A 26866-nucleotide genomic window follows, 5' to 3' on the forward strand; every position below is an offset into this window, starting at 1 on the left:
CCATGGGGTCAGGTAGTTGTCTGTTACACCAAGATTAAAGCCACAATATCAATAAAATGTCTCCATAATTGCATTACTGGGGTCAGTCTGTATGTTTTGAGAATTAATTCATGCAATTTTGGGACAAAAGATTCATATCGTACTAGTTCTATTTACCATCAGTGTCAGTGCAACCAGATAGTGCAAGCCCAAAGTCAAAGGAAACGGTGCCATTGGATCCTTAATGACCACAGGTAGTCAGGACCTTAGTTTAATGTCTCTTTTCAAGGACGGCACCTTCCAGCACTCAGTGTCTCGAATGCTGAGATATTGGTTTGGAAATTCAGGCCCAGAGGGAAGAGAGGCATTTACTGGTCTACCCTTACCTCATGCATGCTTTTATTCTAATAGGCGTTCAAGCATAATACAGACAGGGTCCAGACTTGCTTATCTCTTGCCATACAATGCATCAGGTCAGATTACGAGATAGTATGCTCCTTCCCCATGAACAGAGCTCATTTTTCATGCTCTGGGAGAAAAATGAAGGGAAACTAGAATGAGTAGCAACATGTCCATCACGGTAGAGTCTCTGAAGCATGAGACAGTCTTCAACTGTTGACTTTCATTTATTTTTTAACAAAACCAGTTACAATGTGAATCTATCACATTAAATACTCTGTAACTGTTTTTTAGTGGGATGCACATACAGTAGGAATGTACTGTATACAGTCCTATCAGTTTATTTTTATTATTGTAATTATGTCTAATATAGTAGGTGACCTACCCCAAATCTGATTTACCATGAATCATGACTTTCTACAAGAATCCACGTACTGTATTTAAAAGGTTAATATTGTAGGTGAATGGATTTTATTTTGTGTTGAATAGAAGGTTGACACAACGTCAATGTACTGGCAATGTAATTACTGGCAGCATAAACAATAAGAATTTTAGACAACAACAGAATTCAACAATACAGTAATCTTTTGAACTGTCTGTCCCATATTTGTTCCAAAAAATAATATTTGGCAATTACCTGCTAGTGAAGAGTTCCATCCATTTGATTTCCCAGAATGCACTTCCTTCCGAGCATGAAACATCATGTAAACATTTTCCCTCCAGAGCAATAGAATGTAAAAGGGGCTGTGACTTGGCCAGCCAAAAGAAAAATCATTCCAACTAGTTTAGCAGCTTCTGGTTTCTCTCCGTTTTGCTCTGCATGAATTCCTGCACATGAAGTCTGAACAGAACAGCAAGTATTCACACATGCTGGGCTAGAGCACCAGGCTAGCGCCATGCCATTTATGCCCACTGTTTTGCCCTTCTCACCATATACAGACAGGGGAGGTAGACATTTTACTTACTTTTACCATGGGGGTGATAGTGAATGCTAATCTCTCAGAGACCAGGATGCACCTGTTGATGATCAAAGGCAATAAAGCCCTGTAATCTTGCAATCTATTGTTCTGGCTGCTTCCTTCTCCATTTGCTGGTACTCTCTAAGCCAAGGGACCAGCAAGAGTCTGCTACCACTACAGTACAGTATGTTGCAGGTGACCTGTATTTCTCCCATTCCAAAGAGGGGATGTCCAGATGAATCAACTTGAGCTCAGGCCTGTGTATGTGTCTCGATGGACCAGTGTCCCATCCAAGGTATAGTCCTGCCTTGGGAATAGGCTCTGGATGGTCACTGCCCCCATACATGGGTGATCAAAACAAACATTGTGTATAACTGCAACTTCTCTAGGAATAACAACTCCCAATAATTAAAGGATTGAAAGGGTTATGGAGTGTTTAGTCAAAACCTGGCTTAACCCACTTGGCTGAGGGCTAACCTCCTGGCCATAGGAGGAGTGATTGCGAATTACTGACAGCTGAGTCAATAGTCCAACATCCACAATGGCATTGGCACATAATGTCAATAGGCATACTGGTTTCCTTCTGTGTTTTCCTGTCTTGATTTTGACCGGTTTAAATAATCTCCTCATTTGTACCAGCGATTAATAAAGTGATTTAGTGCTTACATAAAAGTAAAAAATCACAGAACATCATAACAGTCATGAATGATCATTCACTGAAAACATAATTCAATTCAGCCTGCCTAAAATGGAACAAGCTATGCCCAGTTGTCTGCACAAAACAATCACAAAAGAAAAAATACAGAGTAATTACTTTATCTGACATGTGCTTCCTGCTTCTCTATCGCCTGCAAGCATCTGCATGTATTAACGGTCCTTTCAAGTCTGGACTTTGCATCTGCGTGTTGATGTAACTGCATTCATTCATTCCATCTGCCAGTTGTTAACGCTTCAGTAGCAGGTAAGATTTGTTTATTTTTTGTTTAATTTTTAGAAAATTGTCTATTTTTAAAAGGCAGTTTTAAATAGAATTGTGAATTTTTTTCTGCGTTCTATCTCGGGGAACTCAACATCTATGTAACTACTGTATATAAATATCTCCTAAATGTAAATCTTTGATCTCCTTGTGATGATAAATGTGTCTTCTCCATGTGTTCCAACAAAGTTTTGATTGTGTACTACAATCAGAAGACTACACATGTAAGGAATGAGAAGGTAAAGTTGATTGCACTTCGGCATGAGACACGGTTTTATACAGTTTAGCCCCTGGGGATAAAACAAATTTGTTTACAGGTGAAGTCTTTTAATCATGGCTGCATTTCTGTGGAGTATGTGGTGAAGCATTTAAGTTAATCTTTGTACATAAATATACAGAACACATTGCTGGTGTCAGATATAAAACACTCAATGTGTTTTCCTGGATCTCAGTCTAAATACAGATGGGCGACTATCATCTCGGTGGTTTTTTTGGTGCTTTTTAGCCATTTTAACCCAGTTGTTTACATTCCAGAAAAATAGCAGCAAGAATTCAGGACAGTGCTTATAATATAGGTGTGGGGTGGCAGTTTTTGATTCTTAAATATCATAAATTCCGATTGGCTAAATTTCATGCATTAGAACAATTTCATTGTATTAGAGCAAAACCTTGGCCGAGGTATGCATGGCTACTTCTGGAACTGCATTTTACATAATAAAAGAATATAACATTGATGTCAGAACACCCCAGGAATAGACAAGAACTTAAAGTGGCTGCAGCAGTAGTTAGGCAAGAATTCTTTTCACGTCTTCTGTCTCAGTTTTCCCCAGTTTGTATTTATATGTTTACTACCTGCATACAATATCCTGCTCTTATCTACATTAAACATAATTTGTCAGGTTTTTACCCAGTGGTGTTTTTTTTCCAAGTCTTTCTGAATTTCATTTGCTTTTTCTCCAATGTTTGTTAAACATCCTAAATTGGCATCATCCACAAACCTGACTAGTTTAGTAACTATACCACAATCTAAAGCATAGATATAAATTAATCCTAACACAGATGCATGTGATACTCCACAAAGTACATCACCCCAGTTTGAATATTCATCCCCTATCTGTGCTCTCTGTTTCCTATTACATATCCATTTTTTAATTCAAACACCCTAGCTTTCCATCTACCTGAAATAGAATATAATTTCCAGATACATTTAACTTGAACTTACAGTGCCTTGCGAAAGTATTCGGCCCCCTTGAACTTTTCAACCTTTTGCCACATTTCAGGCTTCAAACATAAAGATATAATTTTTTTATTTTATGTGAAGAATCACCAACAAGTGGGACACAATTGTGAAGTGGAACGAAATCTATTGGATTTTTGAAACTTTTTTAACTAATAAAAAAATGAAAAGTGGGGCGTGCAAAATTATTCGGCCCCCTTGCGTTAATACTTTGTAGAGCCACCTTTTGCTGCGATTACAGCTGCAAGTCGCTTGGGGTATGTCTCTATCAGTTTTGCACATCGAGAGACTGAAATTCTTGCCCATTCTTCCTTGCAAAACAGCTCGAGCTCAGTGAGGTTGGATGGAGAGCGTTTGTGAACAGCAGTTTTCAGCTCTTTCCACAGATTCTCGATTGGATTCAGGTCTGGACTTTGACTTGGCCATTCAAACACCTGGATACGTTTATTTGTGAACCATTCCTTTGTAGATTTTGCTGTATGTTTGGGATCATTGTCTTGTTGGAAGATAAATCTCCGTCCCAGTCTCAGGTCTTTTGCAGACTCCAACAGGTTTTCATCCAGAATGGTCCTGTATTTGGCTGCATCCATCTTCCCCTCAATTGTAACCATCTTCCCTGTCCCTGCTGAAGAAAAGCAGGCCCAAACCATGATGCTGCCACCACCATGTTTGACAGTGGGGATGGTGTGTTGAGGGTGATGAGCTGTGTTGCTTTTACGCCAAACATATCGTTTTGCATTGTGGCCAAAAAGTTCGATTTTGGTTTCATCTGACCAGAGCACCTTCTTCCACATGTTTGGGGTGTCTCCCAGGTGGCTTGTGGCAAACTTTAGACGAGACTTTTTATGGATATCTTTGAGAAATGGCTTTCTTCTTGCCACTCTTCCATAAAGGCCAGATTTGTGCAGTGTAAGACTGATTGTTGTCCTATGGACAGACTCTCCCACCTCAGCTGTAGTTCTCTGCAGTTCATCCAGAGTGATCATGGGCCTCTTGGCTGCATCTCTGATCAGTCTTCTCCTTGTCTGAGCTGAAAGTTTAGAGGGACGGCCAGGTCTTGGTAGATTTGCAGTGGTCTGATACTCCTTCCATTTCAAGATGATCGCTTGCACAGTGCTCCTTGGGATGTTTGAAGCTTGGGAAATCTTTTTGTATCCAAATCCGGCTTTAAACTTCTCCACAACAGTATTACGGACCTGCCTGGTGTGTTCCTTGGTCTTCATGATGCTCTCTGCGCTTTCAACAGAACCTTGAGACTATCACAGAGCAGGTGCATTTATACAGAGACTTGATTACACACAGGTGGATTCTATTTATCACCATCAGTCATTTAGGACAACATTGGATCATTCAGAGATCCTCGCTGAACTTCTGGAGTGAGTTTGCTGCACTGAAAGTAAAGGGGCCGAATAATTTTGCACGCCCCACTTTTCATTTTTTTATTAGTTAAAAAAGTTTCAAAAATCCAATAGATTTCGTTCCACTTCACAATTGTGTCCCACTTGTTGGTGATTCTTCACATAAAATAAAAAATTTATATCTTTATGTTTGAAGCCTGAAATGTGGCAAAAGGTTGAAAAGTTCAAGGGGGCCGAATACTTTCGCAAGGCACTGTATATGGATTGGTATGTAAAGGTTTTTGGAATTGAATAGATACTGTTTTAGGCAAATGTTTGGGCGTCCCTGGCCAAATTACATTTTGTTGATTTTCTAACTGAAAAGCGGTTAACACAAAAAAAAAAGAAGTTAAACTTGACATATTTCTGCAAATTATAATGCACAGTTACTATTTGCTGAATTTAACGGATTGAAAAAAAAATAGTATATGAGGCATGTGCAAAAGTTTGGGCACCCTATCAGTCAGTACTGTCAGGGGAGCCGGTCCTGACTCCCGTGTAGTGCATAGTTTAGGACCCTGTGCAGACTGTATAATCCGGAAGTGACAGGAAAAGTGGATTTCATTTTCACATTGGTGGTGGTGGAGGGGAGTCCCCATTACCTGAAAAGTGCTTTGAGTGGAGTGTCCAGAAAAGTGCTATATAAGTGTAAGCAATTATCATTATTAATTATTTTTCAGCTTTTCTTTTCCAGGATTTGTTAAAATTTAGTAGAATCCATTCTTCCCTCTACCCACACAATATTTCCAGTGCCACTGGCTGCCACACAACCCCAAAGCATAAAAGATCCACCCCCATGGTTCACAGTTGGCAAGGTGCTCTTTTCTTCAAATGCTTCTCCTTTTTTTTCTCCAAACATACCTTTGGTGATTGTAGCCAAAGAGTTCAATTTTCGCTTCATCAGACCACAGCACTTGGTTCCAAAATGCCTCTGGCTTATCTAAGTGTTGTGTTGCATACTTCAGACATTGACTTTTGTGATGAGATTTCAGGTAAGGTTTCCTTCTGATGACTCTTCCATGCAGATCATGTTGGACCGGTGCACCACTACTCCTGTGCCAGCTAAATCTTCCTGCAGGTCCTTTGCAGTGATATGGGGGTTTTGCTTTGCATTCCTGACCGGTCTACAAGCAGTTCTATCTGAGATTTTTTTTGTTTTCTCCAGATCTCGTCTTGACTTAAACAGCTCCCCTTAACTTCCATTTCTTAATGACAGTTTGGAAGGTGGAAATTGCAAGGAGGAAGCATTTAGATATCTTTTTATAGCCTTCCTCTGCTTTGTAGGAGTCAACCATCTTTATTTTCTGATCCTCAGTCATCTGCTTAGAGGAGCCCATGGTTGTTGAGTGTAAGCACAGTACCCTGAGAGCTTCGAAGAGTCAGAGAATTTATTAAGGTCTGGAATTGTCATCACCTGACTTAGATTAAGGCCTAACAAGTCAATTAAGTTCTGAGACCTTACAAAAAAATAACACTAGTAGATCAATTGGGAGGGTGCCCAAAGTTTTGCACATGCCACGTTTAATGTTTTAATTTTTTCAATCTCTTAAATTTCACAAATAAACAGTAACTGTGCATTAATATTTGCAGAAATATGTCAAGTTTAAGTTTGTTCGCTGCAGAGGTTGTGTTAACTTCTTTACTCTTTGAAAATCAACAAAACATGTAATTTGGCCAGGGGTGCCCAAACTTTTGCATAAAACTGTATGTCTGACTAGTCTGCACTTGTTTTCCTCCATTGGTAGACAGGTCTACATACATTGTCTGACTCAGCGAAGATGAAAATCCTTCCGATCCTTGCTTGTGTTACTCTGTGTCTTCAGATTTCACCTCTGTCAGGTAAGCACCTGGGGAAATGCTGAGCAAGTTGTGTGTGCTGGTGTATTGGGGGGTAACAAACCATATTACAGAATCTTTATAAAAGCAACTCATTCTAACTACAATAATTTACCATTTCTAATCGGTCAGATGTTTTGAAAACATTAAGGATAACTGAAAAGGTTGTGCCTGGGAATTGTGGAAAAACATCCTGTTTTCCTAAATGCATGAGCTGTGTTTCCCGATCTTCAAACACCCAAAAAACCCTTAATAAAAAGAATGGAAGCTTAAATGGAAATAAACACGTTTTTGATAGCAACATTTTTGCTACATTGCAAATATACAGTAACTTTACTACAGGAACAATGACATAAAGCTTTTTTAATGTGTCATTGTGAAATGTTTCAATCCATGTTTGTGAATTTTGCCATGTACTATTCCACAAAATAAATAAAGAAAAGTCAGGAGTTGTGTTTCTGATACCAACCAAATGAAAAAAATTATTTGGACTGTTAACTCCACATAAAATAAATGACTTGCATGTTGTCACGATCGCTACTCCTCCTCTTAAGGGCGCTCCAGCCCTTCCTCGTTCTACCTCATTTCCCACACCTGTGCCTTATTCCAGCCCCTCTTTAGTTCCACCTTAAAAGCCAGACGCAGACGTCAGCCGAGGTTCCTCATTGAATCGCATTTCGTGAGAGCCCGGGGTCCTGCTGCGTTTGGCTCCATTATAATTTCTAATAATAATTGCTTACACTTATATAGCGCTTTTCTGGACACTCCACTCAAAGTGCTTTACAGGTAATGGGGACTCCCCTCCACCACCACCAATGTGCAGCATCCACCTGGATGATGCGATGGCAGCCATAGTGCGCCAGAACGCTCACCATACATCAGCTATCAGTGGGGAGGAGAGCAGAGTAATGAAGCCAATTCATAGAGGGGGATTGTTAGGAGGCCATGATTGATAAAGGCCAATGGGACATTTGGCCAGGACACCAGGGTTACACCCCTACTCTTTTCGAGAAACGCCCTGGGATTTTTAATGACCACAGAGAGTCAGGACCTCGGTTTTACGTCTCATCCGAAGGACGGCGCCTGTTTACAGTATAGTGTCCCCATCACTACACTGGGGCATTAGGACCCACATGAGCCGCAGGGTGAGCGCCCCCTGCTGGCCCCAAAAGCTGGTTATGCTTTTAACTTTCTGTTCCTAATTCCCCTCGCCGGTTCCGACCGGTTCCTGTTCCCTATTCCCCCCGGATGGATCACCTGGCCATGAACTTTTGTTTCTGTTCCTGATTACCCGTTTGGATTTCCCATTTGGATTGTTCGCCCCGGACTCACTTCCCCTGGACACCTGCACTCCTTGGACACGCCCCCTGTCTCCATCCCTTCTCCTGCATGTTTTTATTCCTACTGTGTCTTCACCAACTGGATCGTGTCATCTGCATAGGGCCCGGAAAGAACCGGATCGTGACACATGTCTCTACAAATGTGCTTTACAAAGGGTCTGCTTTATAATTTCATAACCCAGAGGAGATATAACTTACAAGTCCAGTAACTTAATGAACATGGTGTCAAAACAGGCCTGAAAATGAACTTACAGAAAGCTAAAATGATTTTTAACCAATGCTCAATTCTCAAGGAAACTGCTGTAAATGATGCTTAGCTAAAATTGATCAAAGATTATTTTCAACAGTTAGGATCTTTGACAGATGACCTGTAGTACAAATAATATAAGGCAAAAGGAGAAATAGATTATAGTTCTTTTGAAGATTCATTATGATTGTTAGGGGAATTATATCTTTGTGTCTTAAAAGTAACTTTTTATTGTTTATATGCTGCTTGTGTTAACATGTTGATGCACAATAATGGATGAAAGATTTGTACACAGGAACTACACGTCACACAGAAACAAATGGAAAAATACAGGAACTTGTGTGGGTTAAAGCACAAATGAAAGGAGGTGAAATTATTATCAGAGTCAAGACTGGACAAGAAGAACAAGTCATTGTTGTAATTCAGGGAATTGCTGAACTGGAACCCAGAATGCCCTTTTTTAGTTATTTCTAATAGCAAGAGGATATTATTCAGTCATACAATACCCAGATAGATGAGGAGTGATGTTTATGGAATTATCTTGGCCTTCTTTTAGTAGGAGATTGATAGAGGCTCATAATAATGATGAAAGGACAGCTACAGAGTAGGAATGTACTGTACTACACATGCTGATACCAGACTGATCAGAGCTTGTCCTCTTCTATTTGTGTTGGCAGGAGAACACTTAAGGATCAAGTAAAGGTTTATTTCTTGCTGAATAGAGAAGAAAGGAAATACATTGCTGTGTTTTTTATTCGCTTTTCAGAATGGAATAAACCTTTACTTGTTCTTTTGCAGCCTACGCATGCTGATGCAGCTTCTTACTTGAACTGCTTCAGAACACTTAAGGATGGTTACTTTCTGACATCTGAGTGCAGAAATAAGCAATTAAAAAGTATTTAAGAAAATCCTTCAATTAAGAGTTTCAGTAACCCTCAGTAACGAGGCAGTGAGGGAGTTAGTGCTGCTGCTTCTTATTTCCAAGGACTTGAGTCTAATCCTAGTCTCAGGCTTCTGTCTCTGTAGAATCAGCATGCTTCCATTTATTTCCTCCAGATGCTCTGGTTTCTTCCAAGTGCTATCCTGTAGGTTTAAAAAGGGTAAAGCAGGGTTCACTCCCCTTTACAGTTACAATTGTATTATCGGATTGAGAAGCACCGTGCTGTTCTCCTGATTTATAGATGAGGCTGGTGACAAACAAGCGGGCTAAAGACCAAGTTGGGGTGAGAAGGTTTTTATACCAGAACTGTTCCTGGTTTCACATTTCCTCGCAAGGTTAGGGGGAACTTGTCACAGGAATGATACAAAAAGATACAAAACGAAGCCAACCTTGTGACAGTCCCCCATGTGTCCATTAAAAAGGTGCAAGAAGCAATCCACACTGCCTTCTTGAGAGCCATGCAAGTACTGAAGAATGTAAGAGGTTTAATGAGAGGAGCCCCGATCTGCCATAGAATGCCAGTCACTGAGCTGCTCTAACTACTGTGGGTAGTTCATTCCAGCACTGAGGAGTGAGGCTGGGGAATGGCCTGGCTCTGGAAGTGAGAACAGAAGGAAGGGAAGTGTGGAAGATGAGGTGGAAGAGAAGGAGCAGAGAAACTGGGAGTCCTTATCATGAGGTGTAAAGAGTGATAAGAGATTGAAGAATGATAGGATCAGAGTGCTTGAACCAAAAGTAGACAAGGGTTTTGAATTGGGTGTTTTCGGCAGTAGTGAGCCAGTAGCAAGACTGGAGTAACATGATAGTTTGTAAGAAGCAAGTAAGTATTGGGGGCGAATTAGAGTTTAAGGACTTTGAGAGGTGAGAGGACCAAGAGACTGGATATAGAGAGAGAGCAGTAGGAGGCCCAGGATGGAGCCTTGAGGGACACCAGTGGAAAAAGAATGAGGGGAGGACAGTTGTGATATGTACAGGGGAGTAAGAAGAGAAGGATGAGAGTAGGACCGGAATCTCAGAGTTTAGCAGGTGTTGACAGAAGTATAATGAAGAATTAGGTCAAAGGAGAGGAAAGTAGCACAAGCTGAGGTAAGAATATCAGAGAAAAAACACAAAACATTTTTTCTGAGACTGTACACTTCTTTAAAAGGGTAAATGTATTTCATGTGTGGGTGACACATAAAACTGTTTCTGAAAATATTGCAGTTTGATCTAGTCTTTTTGTTCTCTTTTTGTATACAGTCCTAGTATAGACTTATCCTCTGGGTAGGTATTCAAAACTACTTTCTCAAATTTCAGATGAAGTTTATTACAAAGCTATCAAGGCCTGGGAAGGTAAGTCTCTTTGCAAAGACTTTCAAATAACAATGAGGAAACTAGTGGGAAACTAATACTACTTGCATAGTTAGTTTTTAAAATAGAATGTGTCATCATTTAAATGCTTTCTGTATGATTAAGTGATGAGAGATATACTGTACATTTCCCTGCCTGGATTAGATTATCATATTTCTTCCAAAAATAATAAAGAATAAGAGAGAAACATTTAATTGTTACCTTAAAATACTACAGTTAAGATTAGTTGGGTATCATTTCTCATGGGAAAAAAAACACAAAAAAGTTTTTTCTCGCTTTCCTGTTTTTCCTTGACTTCCAAGCAATACAAGGACACTGTCGACATGCGTCCTGTGACTGAGACTTGGATAAGGCGTACACCCACAGAGTTGTGTGATGTTTTTATTTGTTAGCTCAGATATTATCATCACCTGGAGATGCCCACCTCTCACATACCAGTAACTTTGCCACAGCCTGACGTGTGGCATTAGTAGACTGTGAAAGGTACTGGAGTGGCAGTTGTTTAGTGGTCTTTGGCTCAGGACAAATGGGAACCTGAATCTTAATCAGTATTACGGACACATCTCTCTGCACCAAGCCAAGCTAACATGAATCCTGTTAATCAAAAAGGCTGGCTTACTGGATCCACTGGAAATTCAATGACCAGCAGCGATTATATATCCTTGTAGTGACATTGTGCCAGTTACATTGCTTGTACATTTACTTTTGTCATTTATCAGACCTTTTATGGAACAAGTCTTTGAATCCAATTCTGAATTTGCCAGTAATGTTTCAGTTTAAAGTCTTTCATTTTTGTTTGTGGTTGTTTGTTTTTGGCAAAAAGACTAGTGTTGAACTTGTTCTAAATATAAACATACAGTACTGTACCTACAACATCTGAGATTTCCCAAATCCAGGTAAAAACGTCTTATTTAATAATTATCATATAATCACCTAAAAATGCTATTTATTGCATGTTGATGTGATTTGTTAATTTAATTAGGAAATGAAAATGTGAAATGAATCTCAGAAATGGGATCAATGGGGCCATAAGAGACTTAGGATTAATTGTCATTTGTCTATATTTCTATACAAATTGTCTAAAAAAACTTTTTATAGTTTTGTTGAACCATATGCTTTCCATGGTACATTAATGTGCATATCAACGAAGCCATGCAGTCCTCAATAGACTTACCTGAATCTTGGAATTACATAAATACTCACAAAATATTTATGTCTGTATATATTACATAAATATCATGGAATTGTTTAATCAACTCACCTGTGATGGCTTTGTATGAATACATTTATTTTTTCAGGTGAATATCCTCAGTGACCTATCTATGCCTATGTTTAGGGATACCTGTATGATGCCAAATTCTTATATTATCCAATCCACTTTGTAATATCCAATTATTAATTGCAATTTTGCAACTCCTAAACTATATGTGGTCAAAATACCCTTATACAAATAGACATAATACAGTAGCCCTGTGATGAGACATTGAGGAGCATTACACTAGGTAAAGATTTTGTTTAATATCAGTTACAGAGCAAGAGAGCATTCAGAAGGTTTATTTTCTTACAGATGAAACAGCATGAAAGTCAAGTACACTTATCTACAAGTGGCATTATAAATGTTTAATTAATAATGGACATCTGAAACACTTTTGATGGCTACTATAGTGCTTGGAAGTTTTGGATGGTATGTCATTTTACTCCTCCCTGTTAAGAGTATTGACGTGGACAAAACTCAGTCTGTACTGCATTGTGGGAGTGTGGTTTATCACTGAGGACCTGAATGAGTCCCAGCTAGCTCAAGCCAGAGCTATACAGAGGAAACTGCTGTACGTGGAAGTGCATTTTAAACTGAGAACAGTAGGCATTTCTTTATACAAAGGTTTGTGGGAGTACATACTCCATTTTGTATAGCACTTTAAGGCTTAAAATAGCCTTAAAAGTGTTTGAGAATGTAACCATAAGCAAAGAAAATCAAACCCTATACCTGCACAAAATGTGTGGAATATATAGTGTAAATAAAGCAAAACAAAGATTTTTTATTCAGGAGGGAAGTTGGAGAAATAACTGATGATTCTACAAAGATTAATTAAAAAATGTTTACCTTAAAAGAAAAAAAAGTGTGGCATTATTTTGGGGGTTTAAAGTAAAACTGTAGCAGTTTTACACTTCCACTCATATTTTTATCTTATCTGTTTTAGACATGCAGGTTGAAAAACCAGTTTCAGGCACTGAGCTGCTTTGAATTTTAACTGTCACCCTATGTTTACAAATACATTAAATGTAGCAGGTTCAACTGCCTTGTACTTTTCACAGACAAAACAAATCAAGGACATTTTTAATTTCAGTTTTTCTGAGTATAATTATACTGTTTATTTTTTTTATATATATACCATTTAAATCAATAATTTGAAACTGTTTTTACCAGTTCTAGAAGGATTTGTTTGAAACTGTCCAAATTTCTCACTAAAGGAATTTGTCGATCAAGAAAATGCACACCACACACCCTGTATTATTTAAACAGCCCAGATAAAAAGTTAATAGGAAAGCTTACACTGTATAGAGCACACAGAGCCAGTCGAGCCTTAGTACTCAATTCAGGAGACAGCACTGAGATAGCTCAGTGAGATAGGCAGAAGTCCCTCCTTGAAACTACACAAAATGATTTTGTATTCTATTCTTTGAGTTAACCATATGAAAATACTTATCCTTTATTTGAATAGATAAGTCAGCTAAGAGCACATCCTCCAAAATCCCAGGGTGTTTCTCGAAAAGAATAGGGGTGTAACCCCGGCGTCCTGCCCAAATTTCCCGTTGGCCCTTACCAGTCATGGCCTTCTAATAATCCCCCTCTATGAATTGGCTTCATTATTCTGCTCTCCTCCCCACTGATAGCTGATGTGTGGTGAGCGTACTGGTGCACTATGGCAGGATGTGTCAGTGTCAACATTAATCAGCAGTTAATGGAAATTACCCTCAGATACAAAGAAGCAGACAGTTGGGATAGGGAGCACATGGGAAGAATCTCTGGTAGGATGGTAGAAGATGTGGTTTAAGAGGATATTTTGTATTTCACATTACTCATACGTGAAAGATTGTGGGTCCAGATCTCAGGTGGGACACTGTTATTGTATTTTTCAGCAAGGTCCTTCAGTCAGAGGCTCCAGTACAATGCCATCCTGTACACATTGGTAATATTATAAGTCTCACTGTATAAGTCACTCACAAGCATCAACGCAATGAGTTTGAATAAAATATAACCAAGACGTTCTAGTAAGCTGGAAGATACAAGTTTCCACTTATGCCCTTTTGAAAAGGATTACAAAAGAGCACTACACTGTTAAAATAAAATGAAAGAGTGAATAAAAATATAATTAAAAGCAAAAAAAGACATTGCATATAGTCCTCAAAGCTCTATCTCTGAGAACTGCTACTCAGCAGGAATGAAGTTTGCTATTTACAGGAGTCTCAAAATGTAAGAGATTAGGACCAAAAGCTGAACCCAAACACATGAGTCTGCAAATGCTTGTCTCCACTCTGATCTTGTAGAACCTGTCCTCCCTAAGTCAGTCTCTCACTCCTTCCTCTGAGTTGCTGTGCAGTGGGTACAGTATGTGGGTGCTGAAGGTTCCTGTGTGTCTCCCAGGTGGGTCTGTTGGTACAGAATAGGTGCTGTGTGTCTCCCAGATGGGTCTGCACTTGGAAGTCAATCCCCTCCTGTATTTAAAATGATAACAAGCGCTGTATAAATTCAATGAATATTATAAATATTATTAATTATTAGAAGTAATAAGGAACAAAATGAGCATGATATAGAGTACAAGTGATAAATCTTATCACAAAATGTTATAAGACATAATATTTGCATAAAACAGCTTTAGAAGTCTTTCTGTCAGCAACAGAGTTACTGCTTTTTTCATGTAAATTGTCTGTAATTGTTGTGTTAATAGTTTCTGCCTTGGCTACACTGTAATTCATCAGTCATGCCAACAAGGGTCTTTTGTTACCTGCAGGTAGTAAAAACGATACTGTTCATGTAAAATTGCAGACACTGAAGACAAACAAATGACCGTTAAAGAACATCTGCTGCCTTACAGGAACTTCTGAACTCTGCAGATAACAGAGCAGGTGCTCTGCTCATAGCGGAACAAACAAACTGTAAAGGCAATGTGGCAGATGTCACTGACAATATACAGTAGATAAGATAATATGACTTTATTGGCCATATACAATTTCTTGCAGTAGGAATTTGTCTTTTCACTTACCCCAGCTTGCTCTCCATGAGACACATAGACAGGGAAAGAAGCTTGGGGTCAGAGCACAGGGTCAGCCATTGTACAACATCCCTGGAGCAGTTGGGGTTAAGGGCCCTGCTCAGGGGCCCAACAGAGTAGGATTCCTCTGCCAGCCACAGGATTTGAACCAGCAACCTGCCAGCCACAGGCACAGATCCTAAACCACAGAGCCACTGCTCCACCCCGGATCTGGGTAACCCGTCACTGGGCTGATCAGTCCGTTGGTGAAAAAATAAGCAGTAAATTAAAAAATAGGTTCATGTGTGTAAATAGGCTTCACTTACACTGCACACATCTGTGGAATGAGGAATTTTTTGAAACAGAAAACAAACAGAAAGCAAATCAAAAGTGTAATTATAGTGATTACTTATGTGTAAATACCAAGCTAATTATAGATAAATATTGTACTAAAAATATTGATGTAATATCACATATCAGGTAATTAGCTTCATCACAAAACGTGTACTTGTAGTCTACAAAGCTAGGATTATGATTGCATGACGGGACTTGAACAAATACACAGTATGTGCTATTTTTATGTGTACGAAGTGTAACCTCAGGGCAAGAATTCTCATGTGCATTTATGGGAAAGTGGTTCTCCAGGCAGGAATTGGGACTTTATAAATAACAAGAGTCTGAAATTTTTGTGCAGTGAATGTGCTCTTGAATCTTAAAATTCAAAGCTGCTTGTTTTTCACTCCCATGCTGGATTCAATCTTTTTTTTCTTCTCAGATGTGTTTCAGGAACTGGACTCCAGAGAAAAACAGTGTCAGCCCAAGGGAATATTCAGGGCTGCAGAACACCCTTCTGTTTGTTCTGTGTGTTTTTTTAAACGTTGGCTTTAAATTGTTGGTGTTAAAGTTATTTGTATAAAGTTCTTTCTCTTAACTGCACTTAATAATTCGCTTTTAACCAAGGCAGCGTGCAGTAAAACAAAGTAGCAGGAGGAATTCAGCTTAAAACATTCCAAAAAAGATAAAAAATAGAATAACATCTACAGTATCATACAGATATTAAATAATAAAAGGTACCAGCAGCCTGCCCTCTAGAATTTGGGTGTACAGTGTCCCAAGCTTTCATCTTCACCCAAGGGGCTATGAGAGATCAGAGAGATTTCCTTTACAAAGGAGGGGGTGAAAGGTGATACTCCAATGAGAGCTGTCAGAGGATAAGAGTCAGTCAGGCTCCCAGGGATGGGCTTGGGGGTACTGGGAGATTCCCAAGGGTCCTGGAGCACATCAGCAGCTGTCCTGCCCACACACCCTCAGCCACACAAAACCCAGTGGCTGAGGGGTGGATGTAAGGCATTGGGTTTAAACACGAGGGCCAAGTTCTTCCTGATGCAATGTCCTTGGAGTGGAGTGGTGAGTGCCAATTCCATGTGGCAGCTGTTTTCGTGTGGAGGTCATTTATGCATGGGAATTGGATATGTTTATGACGGGACTAAAACAGTTGCCTCAAACACAGACCTTCATTATGTGATAGAGAGAAAACCATGGAAATGAGCCACCGAGAGCTGGGGTAATTAATCAAGTTACTGCAGATTATTTAATACTGTATTCAGATTAATACTCTCTTTGGTTTTGCAATACTTTAATTCAGTGCACATGCCTGCTATGTCTGCCCCATGATCATGCAAATGTGTACGCTATTCCTAAAAGAAATATGTAGAGGTCAATTCCTCTGTTGAAAAGTAGAAAGAAATAAAAAGTCATGACAGTTTGGGCTGTTGAGCCTTCAAAGAAAAGGAAACACTTTCAATCTGTAGATCTGGAGGTGGCAGTTAGTGTGGTTCCCCTGTTGCATAATAAAATCCTATGGAAAATAAATAGCAAGCCAGTTGCTTTACAGTAAGGCATTGTTAAAATACTGTCTTACAACAGTTTGTTTGATACGTCTGGTGCTATGGTGTGGTACAAATGGTTTTGTGCCGTTGAAGTGGTATCATTTAAATAATAAGAAGAAATGTTTGTAGAATTGCTTGCAGGACATGGTCACTGCTTGTACTTTAGTGGTGGGATGAAAAGTACAATAAAGTACAATACAATGTATTTGTACTGTACATTGTATTGTACTTTTCATCCCACCACTAAAGTACAGGCAGTGACCATGTCCTCCATCAGCAGTCCTCTGCTCAGTAGCTCAGGTACAGAAGTGAGAAATTACTTGAATTAATTAAATTAAGGGGGAACATTAAGATGGTCAGAAATGTTGAAGCCAAGAGTGGAATTTAGACAGGACACATGGGTTACCACCACTACTCTAGCAAAGAGTATGATGGGATCTTTAATGACCAATTATTCAGGACTTTGGTTAAAGGTGGTACCTCCTACAGCACAGTGCCCTCCTATGACCATACCGAGGCCTTGGTTTGGGATTTCTGGTCCACCTGCTGGTCCACCAGCACCACTTAGAGCAGCAAAACATTTTTTCCTCTAGGTCTCTCATTCCAATACTGATCAAGCCTACTTATATTCTACCATCTGATAAGATCAGGCTACAAGGCAGTAATGCCACTAATGTATTGCCTCTCTCAATGTTCAGTCCTTGTGCCTTCAGTCTTGAGCATTTTCACAAGCAGTGACATCATCATAACGTTTGGGATAAAACTGCTAGGTGGTAATGCTCTTGTCTATTTTACCTGCATGATCCAGCACATCAGTCGTTTTCATTATAATTTGCGTTATTCAGATTCTTGTTAAGAGCCTGGGCTGGAGTCTACTGAGTGTAAAAGTAATACAAGTCGCATACAGTACTCATGCACAAGGTTCGAGAAGTTCAGAATTCGCTCTGCTTATTCTGCACTTTATAGTTCAGCACTGAAAAACAAAGCCAGGTATTATGTCTTGCAAGTTCACCTGCACGATAAACACAGTAAGAAGACAACACATAATGCCTTTTAGAAATAAAACCCTTAGGCCTAGTGGATGTATTGTTTACTTTTTTGAGTCTTCATATCTGCAGCTGCCAATTTTAACCTTAGATGCACACTAACCTGCAGTAGGAGGTTAAGTGCTGCAGTGAATGGATAATTCCACTAATAATTCCCTGATGAATGTTTGTTGAAATAGACACAATGTTACAGCATGAACTACAAATACAAGGAAGCTGTTCTAAATGCAGTACTCTTTTTACACAATTTATTTACAATCATTGTTATTCCAGGTACCAGAAGCTGAGATTCAAAGATATTTTCCGCACAGCAAGACATTGCGTGATTAAGGAGTGCCATGTGACAGGTGGATGTGTAGTTACCTTTGTGGAATTAGGGGAATGGGCCAGATTATTCCTGTCTAGCTAACCAAAATATTAACAATCCTAACGGCCAGAGTTGCAGATAAGATAAAGGCACTGTAATTGAGTTAGCAAACAAAAAGCTCTAACTGAAATCCTGGAGTAGTTTCCTAGAAGTGTCCTAACTTTTTTATGTGGCTCTCAGGCATTAAGAACTTCAATCTGAAAGGTCTGGTTAAAACCCAGTCACTATTGCAAAATCCACCAATATCTGTTAAATAAACAATCCTGCTCTGAATTTTATTTTAGTAAGGTGGACTCTTTTCTGCTATGAGGTGCCATTTAGGCCATTATTCAAACTTTACCTCTCATACACACACACATTCCTCTCACATACACACAAAATGTTCTCACACTCTCCATTTTACCTTTCACATTCATATAAAATGCTCTCACTCTCAATTTTACCTCACACACAAAACGCTCTTACATGCACTAGTTTTACCTCGCACATACACACAAAACACTCCTTCACAATGTGAACATGAGAGGCAAAACTAGTGAATGTGAGTGCATTTTATGTGTATGTGAGAGCAATTTGTGTGTGTATGAGAGGTAAAGTTTGAATTATGGCCTGTTTCCTTTCACAAAACTATCAAATATTCTCACAAAAAATAAAGTGATGGCATGCCATCTGTGTATTGTGAAATGCATTAAAACAAAATCCCATTTGACCTTCTGCATATCCTGTATACTAAGAACTCCTGGATATGTGCTGCATAGCAACAACTCACAATATTGCATGGGTTTGACATTTTGATGTTTCTAGCTTAGATGCAGGGGAATTACTGCAGTTAAACAATATTTTTATAAACTGTGAAACTGCTTAAGTTTTAAACTAGGCTACTAACATGCCTGAGTACATGAAAGGTAAATTGTTCCCATGCAAATTAATAACCATTGCCCAATGTGCTGTAAATTAATAACCAGCCCATGACTGATACCACTTCTGCAAATGAAATACCTGTATTCTGGGAAAATGTGAGATCAAACACTACACTCTTTGTGTTAATGTTACCTCAGCATCTCAGAATGCCTGGTAAAACATTTCTCCAGGTATGGAGATTAGCATGATGCGAGGCCAAAAAATGTTTAAGAAATACATTTTTTATGTAGAAAAAACAGATGAATTGTATTTTTATTAAGTTTAACGCATCAAAGATCTTATGGTTTTTACAACCCAGCCTGATGGGTGGTAGGATAAACAGACAGCAAGGCCACCTTAATGAAAATCATGAGCTTGCGAAAGTGAGTTTCTCCTGAGAGTAATTTCCGGCCTCTATAATCCTGAAGGCTGAGAAGGAGAAGCTCGGTTCTGCTTGAGAACCGGCGCCAGAGCCCACCGAGACAAGCCACAGGCTGAAACAAACCTGCAGGGAGTAACACAGGAATGTTCTGTACCAGCTCACACATGCAAGCCCAGAGACAGACAAGGCTGATCAACAGGGGGGTTACTTATTGAGACATTCCTGGAAACATTTCACCCTTTTATAGTCTGCCAGGGTCTGTTTAATGTGGAAATACCCAACTCTGACATCTGAGCTATAAAATGAAACCCTGGGCTGTGCCAGAGCTATCACAGAACGATGTCTATTGCAAGTACAGTATATGCCAGACCTTCCTTTGTCAGTTTGTCAGGTGGCCCTCGAACTGCAGACCACCATTTAAGCACAAAGGTATTTCTGCTTTATGAGCTTATCACAATTGACAGTGGTAGCTTTTTTACTGGAAGGGAAATGTGAAGTCTAAAATTAGGCCTTAGTGGGTAACATAAATCTTGCAAAAACCAGTAAATCCGTTTATCCACGTTGACATCTGTTTTGTGAAAGCACGCAAAACCACTCTTGTGGGAAATTCTTCATCAGAGGAGGAGGACAGTCTTGTGCAGAATCCATTTATTATTGAGGCTCAATAAGTACAGTAATGCGTGTTTGGTCTGTGTTACGACCAATGACTGAGATCTGCGCCAGGTCTTGTAGTAGACCCTATGCGATGCGGTAAGAGCTGGAGAAAACAGGAGGCGTGGTAAAAGGAAACACACAGGGGTTTAATAGTGTACAAAATAATAGTGACAGTCCGTGAGACAGTGAATGGGGGAGACAAAGAACGCCATCCAAATCCAACCAGGTCCGAAGGCAGGTCAGGGCAGAGTCCTGGAGTCCAGCAGCGAGTAATTCATCCTGGGACGCGACAAGGTTAAAATCCCCAGGAAAGGGGAAAACACGAACAGACAAAACATGGAGGTCCAAGGGTGATGGGGCGAGATCCTCCAGAGCCCGGGCTCAGGAAGCGGGAGGGGTCGGGGATGAGGCCTATGCCCTCAGGAGACAGACGTAGGGTTTCCTGGTGCTAGGCAGGCCTGGCAACATCCTTACCCTAATGATGAGCCCGAGGACTGGAGGAGCTAGTCTTTAAATAATACACATAAGAAGGTACACCTGGGGAGCTTAGCAACAATCACAGGAACAATAACGGGAGTAGTGAAGTGCCCTCTAGGGAGGGATGTCAGGCGTGACAGTCTGCCCCAAAACCCGACAAACATCAAAAGTTTCTTAGCTTTTATAAACAGGCTCAGAGAGGAGATGGTATGTTTGTCCTGTTTTATAATCTGTTTATGAGTGAATGTCCTGTCCTTCCATATGTGCCAAAGGTTGCACATGACCTGTATATTCTGTCTTACTATACTTTTTGATAAAGGCTAAATTAACAGATCCCAGAAATTACCCTAATACCTTCCACAATGTGGTTCAGCAGTAATATTGTAGAGGTGGATATGTGGATATATACACAATACTGTATATTTCCCACTTCAACCACAGTGACATTTAAGGCTGGCAGAGCTAGCATTAACATTACCCTCAACTGGATCTCAATATAAATCTATTGAAATACAAAAAAACAGTAAATTGTAATGTAAATATCCATATATTTCCAAATCAAAAGAATAATCAAAGCAAAATTAGAAAAGTACCTGCTATACAAATTGTGAGATTTTCATATGCCCAAAGAGTGTGTTGATTACACTGTATTTATATTTACTGCAAATACACATGTAGGCTCCATGTTCAATTACTTCATACTCTGTTGCCAGTGTCTTGCTCTCTTTCTGCTCTCTCTCACATTTACAAGTCACAACAGCACAGGTCATCTGCGTTAAAATCACCAAGCCCATGGATTAGGTATGCCCAATTGGTACTCTGTCATCCTAAGAAAGACAGTAGTTAATTTAAATGCAAATAGCAGTATTACACATGTATCTTTGCTTTTCTTTATCAAAATTACACCTCATTTCTGAGCATGTAGCTTACCAACTCAGTAATGCAACTGTTGAGGTAATCTTTTTTTTTCAAATCAGAATCATTGCATTTATTTTGTTGACACATTTAATGAGGTATGTGTCATGTTTAGATTAGCGGTCTTGAATCTGGCTCTGGAAAGCCCCCGTTTTATACAGTAGGTTACCCTAAATCTGCTGCTTATTTAGACTAGGTACACTTCAAAGTTATTGAGCAATTATATAATTTAAGTAATCTGTTCAAATAAGGGATATTTCTGCTTTTTGAAGGCTGAAACATGTCAATCAATTAATTTAATAAATCGCCTATTTAATAGATCACAGTTAAACTAACTGTTTAGTTGATCACAGTAAAAATCAAAGTCTTTACAAACTGATGATTAATTGCTTACTTTTAAGTGCTTTGAATCAGCAGGATTGTGGTTCTTCCTCACCAAGGTTGTAAGTGTGTTACCTGTATATATACAGTATAAAACATTCCACTTAATCCCCACAGGTTTTCTTTCTTATACTTTCCTACCCTTTTTCTCTAGCAGGCTGCTTTATTTGTGGTTAGCCATTGGTCAAGTAATGGTAAGAGGAGGTTGTTAAAGTCTTACAGAGGAGATGCTGCCGATCAAAGAAGGTTGGGGTTCTGAACTCCTGATTGGAAGGTTCTGGGTTCAAATCCCAGGTGAGACACTGCTGTTGCACCCATGGCATTTCACCCAGATTGTTTCAGTACCTGCTGTTATTTAAGATAGAGTATGAGCTGAAATAAATCATCATCAGCCTTCTCAGTCTCTTTTCTGATCACCTGTCCTGTGAGAATATTCCTTATATCCATTGCATGTATTTCATTCTGTACTGAATTGTAGATGCTGGACTACATACACAATGACCCCAGCTATCTGATAACCCTTTGCCTTGAAAACTGATTCATTTTTCAGTGATGTTTCCCTGCAGCACTTACAAAGTACCAACAAGGAAGTCCAAGGTAAATGTGTGTGAAATTGACAAAGTGTCTAATTGATGGATTACCTCTTCCTTTTACTTTCCAGGAGTGAGGTTCATAAGCAACACCAGTTTTGTGAGCACAGCTGGTGAGGATGCTTATCTTGGGTGTGTAGTGGAGGACCCTTCAGGAGACCTGTCGCAGATTAGCTGGCAGAGAACAGCAGATGTGAATTTCGTCGTCTACAGACCTGACAGAGGACCCATTCCTGTCAACGAATTGGGAAAAAGAGTCATATTTGAAAGGAAAGGACAGTGGGATGGCTCCATTATCCTGCAAAATGTGTCCCCCTCAGATGAAGGCACATATACTTGCATCTTCACCATATTTCCCAGTGGCCCATTTCATCGCTTAGTGAGACTCACGGTTAATGGTAATGTAACAAAAACAGTTCTTTCATACCCTATGCTGAAGGCACGATCCAGGGAAAAGTGAGGTAACATGGGGAAAAGATCATGCAGGATACAGGGATGAAAACAGGGGGGGTGTCCTTGGTGCGCTGGTGTTCAGGGAAGGTGTGGCCGAGGCAAACAATCCGGGAGAAAATCCAAAGGGGAATCCAAACGAAAGCAAAAGTCCAAAACCGGGCGGTCCATCCAAGACAAACAAGATTTAAAAACGGGAACCGGATCGGAACCGGTGTAAGACAGGAACAGGAACAGAGAATAAAACCTTAACGGGACCAGGCGCTTCCAGGTCCAGGACTCACACGATATGGAGATCAAATGCAGAGCCCTGAATAAAGTGAGCAACTGGATTTTAAGGAGAACTGAAAGGGGGTTAGAACAGGGAGCAGGTGCAGGATATGAGTGGAAAACAAGGAAGGGCTGGAGTGTCCTTAAGACCCGTTGTGATAAACCAAGAGGTGGGAAAAGTCTCTTTAGAAAGCATCATACTAAATCCAGACCCATCTCAATGTAGGTTCCAATGAAAAAGCCTAGAAGGATTATTTTCTTAGAAGCAAGTCTTAAAATGGCACATCTTTTTAAAATTAAGGTCTTCGAAGTAGTAAGTGGTGAATAGGTAGGCAGGCATCCTGACTTTCAGTTCTCACTATCTGGACTAGCTCTGCTACAGTACTGATTCCAAAAGTATTGGAAGAAAGTTCAGATGAACATCCCTGTGTTGACATCATAACACCAGTTGCATTCGTTTATATGATCCTTAAATGGGCAAAACTGAAGGGCCTGGCCCAGTTGCCTAGTTTGTTCATTTTCAAAAATGTTTTTGTCTGTGTACATCTCTCATTTCCTCCAATGTATTTTAGTGTCCTCAGACTAGCAATGTGTGCAGACAGGTATTCTGTAGACCCTGGGTTATGTTTCTCTGCTTATCCAACATGGCGCCGGAGAGTGGCAACGTGTTGCATGTTGCTCCTCGTCTGTATGTCTTGACCCTCTTGACCCAGAGCAGAGCCAGCGAATGCAGTAGAGGCGGTAGACGGTGAGGACTTCAAGCGAGAGTGAAGCACCGTGGCTACCGGACTCCACTCCCCAGTGTCCTGCTGGCCAACGAGATGGACAAACTAAGGGGAAGGTTAAACCATCAGCGGGACATCAAGAATTGCTGCATTCTCTGTCTCACTGACCCTCAATACACCTGACTCAGCCAGCCTGTAATATTTTTTCTGTTATCTATCACACTTCCCTGTGCTGATCAGATTGGCAGTGTTCCAAAATCACACACATCGTCCTCCTCTCTATTTGCCAAAGATAACTTCTTCTAACACAATTGGTTACTTAGTTTCGTAGCCCGCATTTCTATATAACAGTATAGAATCACACAGTAGAGTCCAGTTTAAACCAGTTCTGTGTGTCCACCTTACCAACTACTGCAGCTTCTGCAGAAAAAGTATGTACAAAGTTCACAGAGACCATCTCAACAGTGTCTATTCTGCATAGTTATGTCATGGACAGGCACCAAGAAGAGAACAATTTATTTAAATATGACTGTCTCATATTAGCTGGTCAGGTGACTGAGGATGAGATCTCATTCCCCACAGCCTTCTGGGGAATGTAGTTCAGACAATAATCTCCATATTGTCTGAACCTACTACCCTCTCACATTGTGTGGAGTTAAGAATCTTATTATAGATTGCATGTCACCACTGAATCCTATGTACAAATAGCACAAATGATATGCACAAATGGAAAAACTGTCAGACAGTGGTTGTAGGTCAGAAAGGTAACCCAGCAGTACACTCTCTCTTTCTAGTTAAGCCTGCGATCACGGTATTTACAGAAGACCCAATTGAAGAAGGTGAAACGGAAAGTCGCATAGCAACCTGCAGGGCAGAGAATGGCAAGCCGGCTGCTAAAATCAGTTGGCGAACTCCCTTTCCTACGCTTGGAAGCATGGAAAGCTCATCGATGCACGAGGACCTTACCATTACCATCGAGAGCCAGCTGCGAGCCATCCCAGCACGCTCGATGCATCGCCAGGAGGTGCAATGCATGGTGGAGCACCTGTCTTTGGCCCAGCCAGAAGTGGTCTCTTCCAGGCTCACCGTGCAGTGTAAGGAGTCACGCATGCTCCACTCCACTCCACTCCTTGCACCTGCCACGCGTTCACTTTCGGGGTCCCTAGCCTGCTCATGATGGGTAAATACATGTCTTTGGCTCAGGGCAGATGACCTCCAAAGGGCTCTGTGGAAAAAGAAAGCTGCTGTGATCATAGTGACCTTTCACCTGTGGCATCACAGCGACAAAGAGACACCGCTGTCTGCTGTCACCTTGCATTGTATTCTGTGAGCTGTGGCTACAGCCCATCAGACTGTTTATGATATCTGGGACCACTGGTTTTGAATACTAGAGAGTGTAAATCTCCATGTGGTGCTTCTTTAATGAGGTTTTGTTTGGTTTTCAGATCCCCCTTCTGTTGTTGTGACAAAAATAGACACACCAACTAAGCTCGCCTTCCAGTGTGAAGCAGATGCTAACCCCCCCGTGGACAGATATGAGTGGAAAAGGTATGTCTTGCGTCTGTGGCACTTGACAACAGTACCAAGAATGAACTGCACTTCAAACCAGTGCATAGTGCAATACCCTCCACTATAAGGGCAGGCATAAAGAAGAGCAAAAATCTTTGTTTTCAGTGTTCTGGTTTTGTGTGTATTTAGTGGATTCCTGTTTAATTGCACAGCTAAACAAAATGAGAAACAGAAAGAACCAAATTGCTGACTTCTTCTGAATTACTGCTGAGCAGGTTTAGTTCCTGTGTGAGAGTTTCTGGTTGTGCTGTGCTAGTGATGTCCTGTTTTTATTGCAAGAGCGTTGTAACAGAAAACATGCAGGCTGATTTACTTTTGCGAACATATTCAATCAGAATTCCATCTGTGACAGAACCCTGCTGTACATTAGCCTGAGGTATAAAAACCTGCCCTAGGTCTCGGGTGCTGCTATTCAAGCAGCCAGACATGGTAGAGTTGTAGCATTTCTTACTGAGCGGTGTCACATGGGTTCTGTTCACTAACACTCAGCAGTTCTGAAAGAGAAGTCCCTTCTGTGAACCCTCTTTGCTGTTTGTAGGGAGAACGAGGTCCACCCAGACGGGGCAGCTGTGACTGAAGCTCAGCTGGAGTTCTCTGTCATCACCCCTGACCTCAGTGGCTTCTACTACTGTAGAGCGAGTACCCCTAATGCCACAGCAACAGGAGTGCTTTATCTCCAAATCGGTAATGCATTCTTTTTTATTTAAGAAAGGGACCACCTTTTCGTTATTTAGAAGTTCACAATATTTCATCAACATTTTTAGTTTTTGAACGGAATATAGTTTTGTTTGATTGTTTTTCTAATTATTTAAAGTGCAGAAGTTCAACAATCAAGGCCAGTATTGCATGTTGTACTTATTTTCCTAACCTTATTTACCATTTATTTGTATACCTCAGATTTAAATAGGCAATTGCTTGTAAAAACAGATTGAGCTGAGTGAGGTGAAGATGCACACCTGCATATTTGCTGTGTCATGCTGGTTCTGAAAACACCTGACTCAACTGATGTCTTGAGAGAAAACATTGCTTGTGTTGACTGAATAACTACCGGAATGTTCACAAGTGAAACAGCTACTAACACTTTTCTGACAGATTTAATACACTTAAGGTTACTTATATGGTAATAAGTAAACATCCAAAAACTACATTCCCTTTAAAAGATAAGCTTTGATTATCAATGCAATTTTGTTTCATATTGTTGATCTTACAAGCTAAAAAAAATACTATATAATATTAAATTAGCATATACGGTATTTTAAAGTACAGAATCCCCTTGGTTTAATGGACTTATGGGGGGGCGTCTGTTATTGCGGAATGGCTGTAAAATCTCAAATGATGTTT

The 26866-nt window shown here is 40.1% G+C and overlaps 1 protein-coding gene across 4 annotated transcripts in view; it reads left to right on the forward strand.

Annotated features, from left to right (window-relative positions):
- The first annotated feature begins 906 nt into the window (after window positions 1-906).
- LOC148835920 (nectin-1-like) overlaps window positions 907-26866 on the forward strand; it is a 28743-nt gene continuing 2783 nt past the window's right edge. For 2 of the 4 annotated variants that reach the window (XM_088913000.1, XM_088913003.1), the window contains exons 1-6: window positions 907-2298; window positions 6697-6786; window positions 22583-22909; window positions 24751-25050; window positions 25402-25504; window positions 26064-26209. In XM_088913000.1, coding sequence (XP_088769126.1) covers window positions 6726-6786; window positions 22583-22909; window positions 24751-25050; window positions 25402-25504; window positions 26064-26209 — 937 coding nt within the window. In that variant the 5' untranslated portion in view covers window positions 907-2298; window positions 6697-6725. Of the gene's footprint in view, window positions 2299-6692; window positions 6787-22582; window positions 22910-24750; window positions 25051-25401; window positions 25505-26063; window positions 26210-26866 lie in introns of all 4 variants that reach the window. The other 2 variants (XM_088912999.1, XM_088913001.1) reach the window with 2 other exon arrangements.

Source organism: Atractosteus spatula, chromosome 4, assembly GCF_055471065.1.
Source record: "Atractosteus spatula isolate fAtrSpa1 chromosome 4, fAtrSpa1.hap1, whole genome shotgun sequence".
Taxonomy (NCBI): Eukaryota; Metazoa; Chordata; class Actinopteri; order Semionotiformes; family Lepisosteidae; genus Atractosteus; species Atractosteus spatula.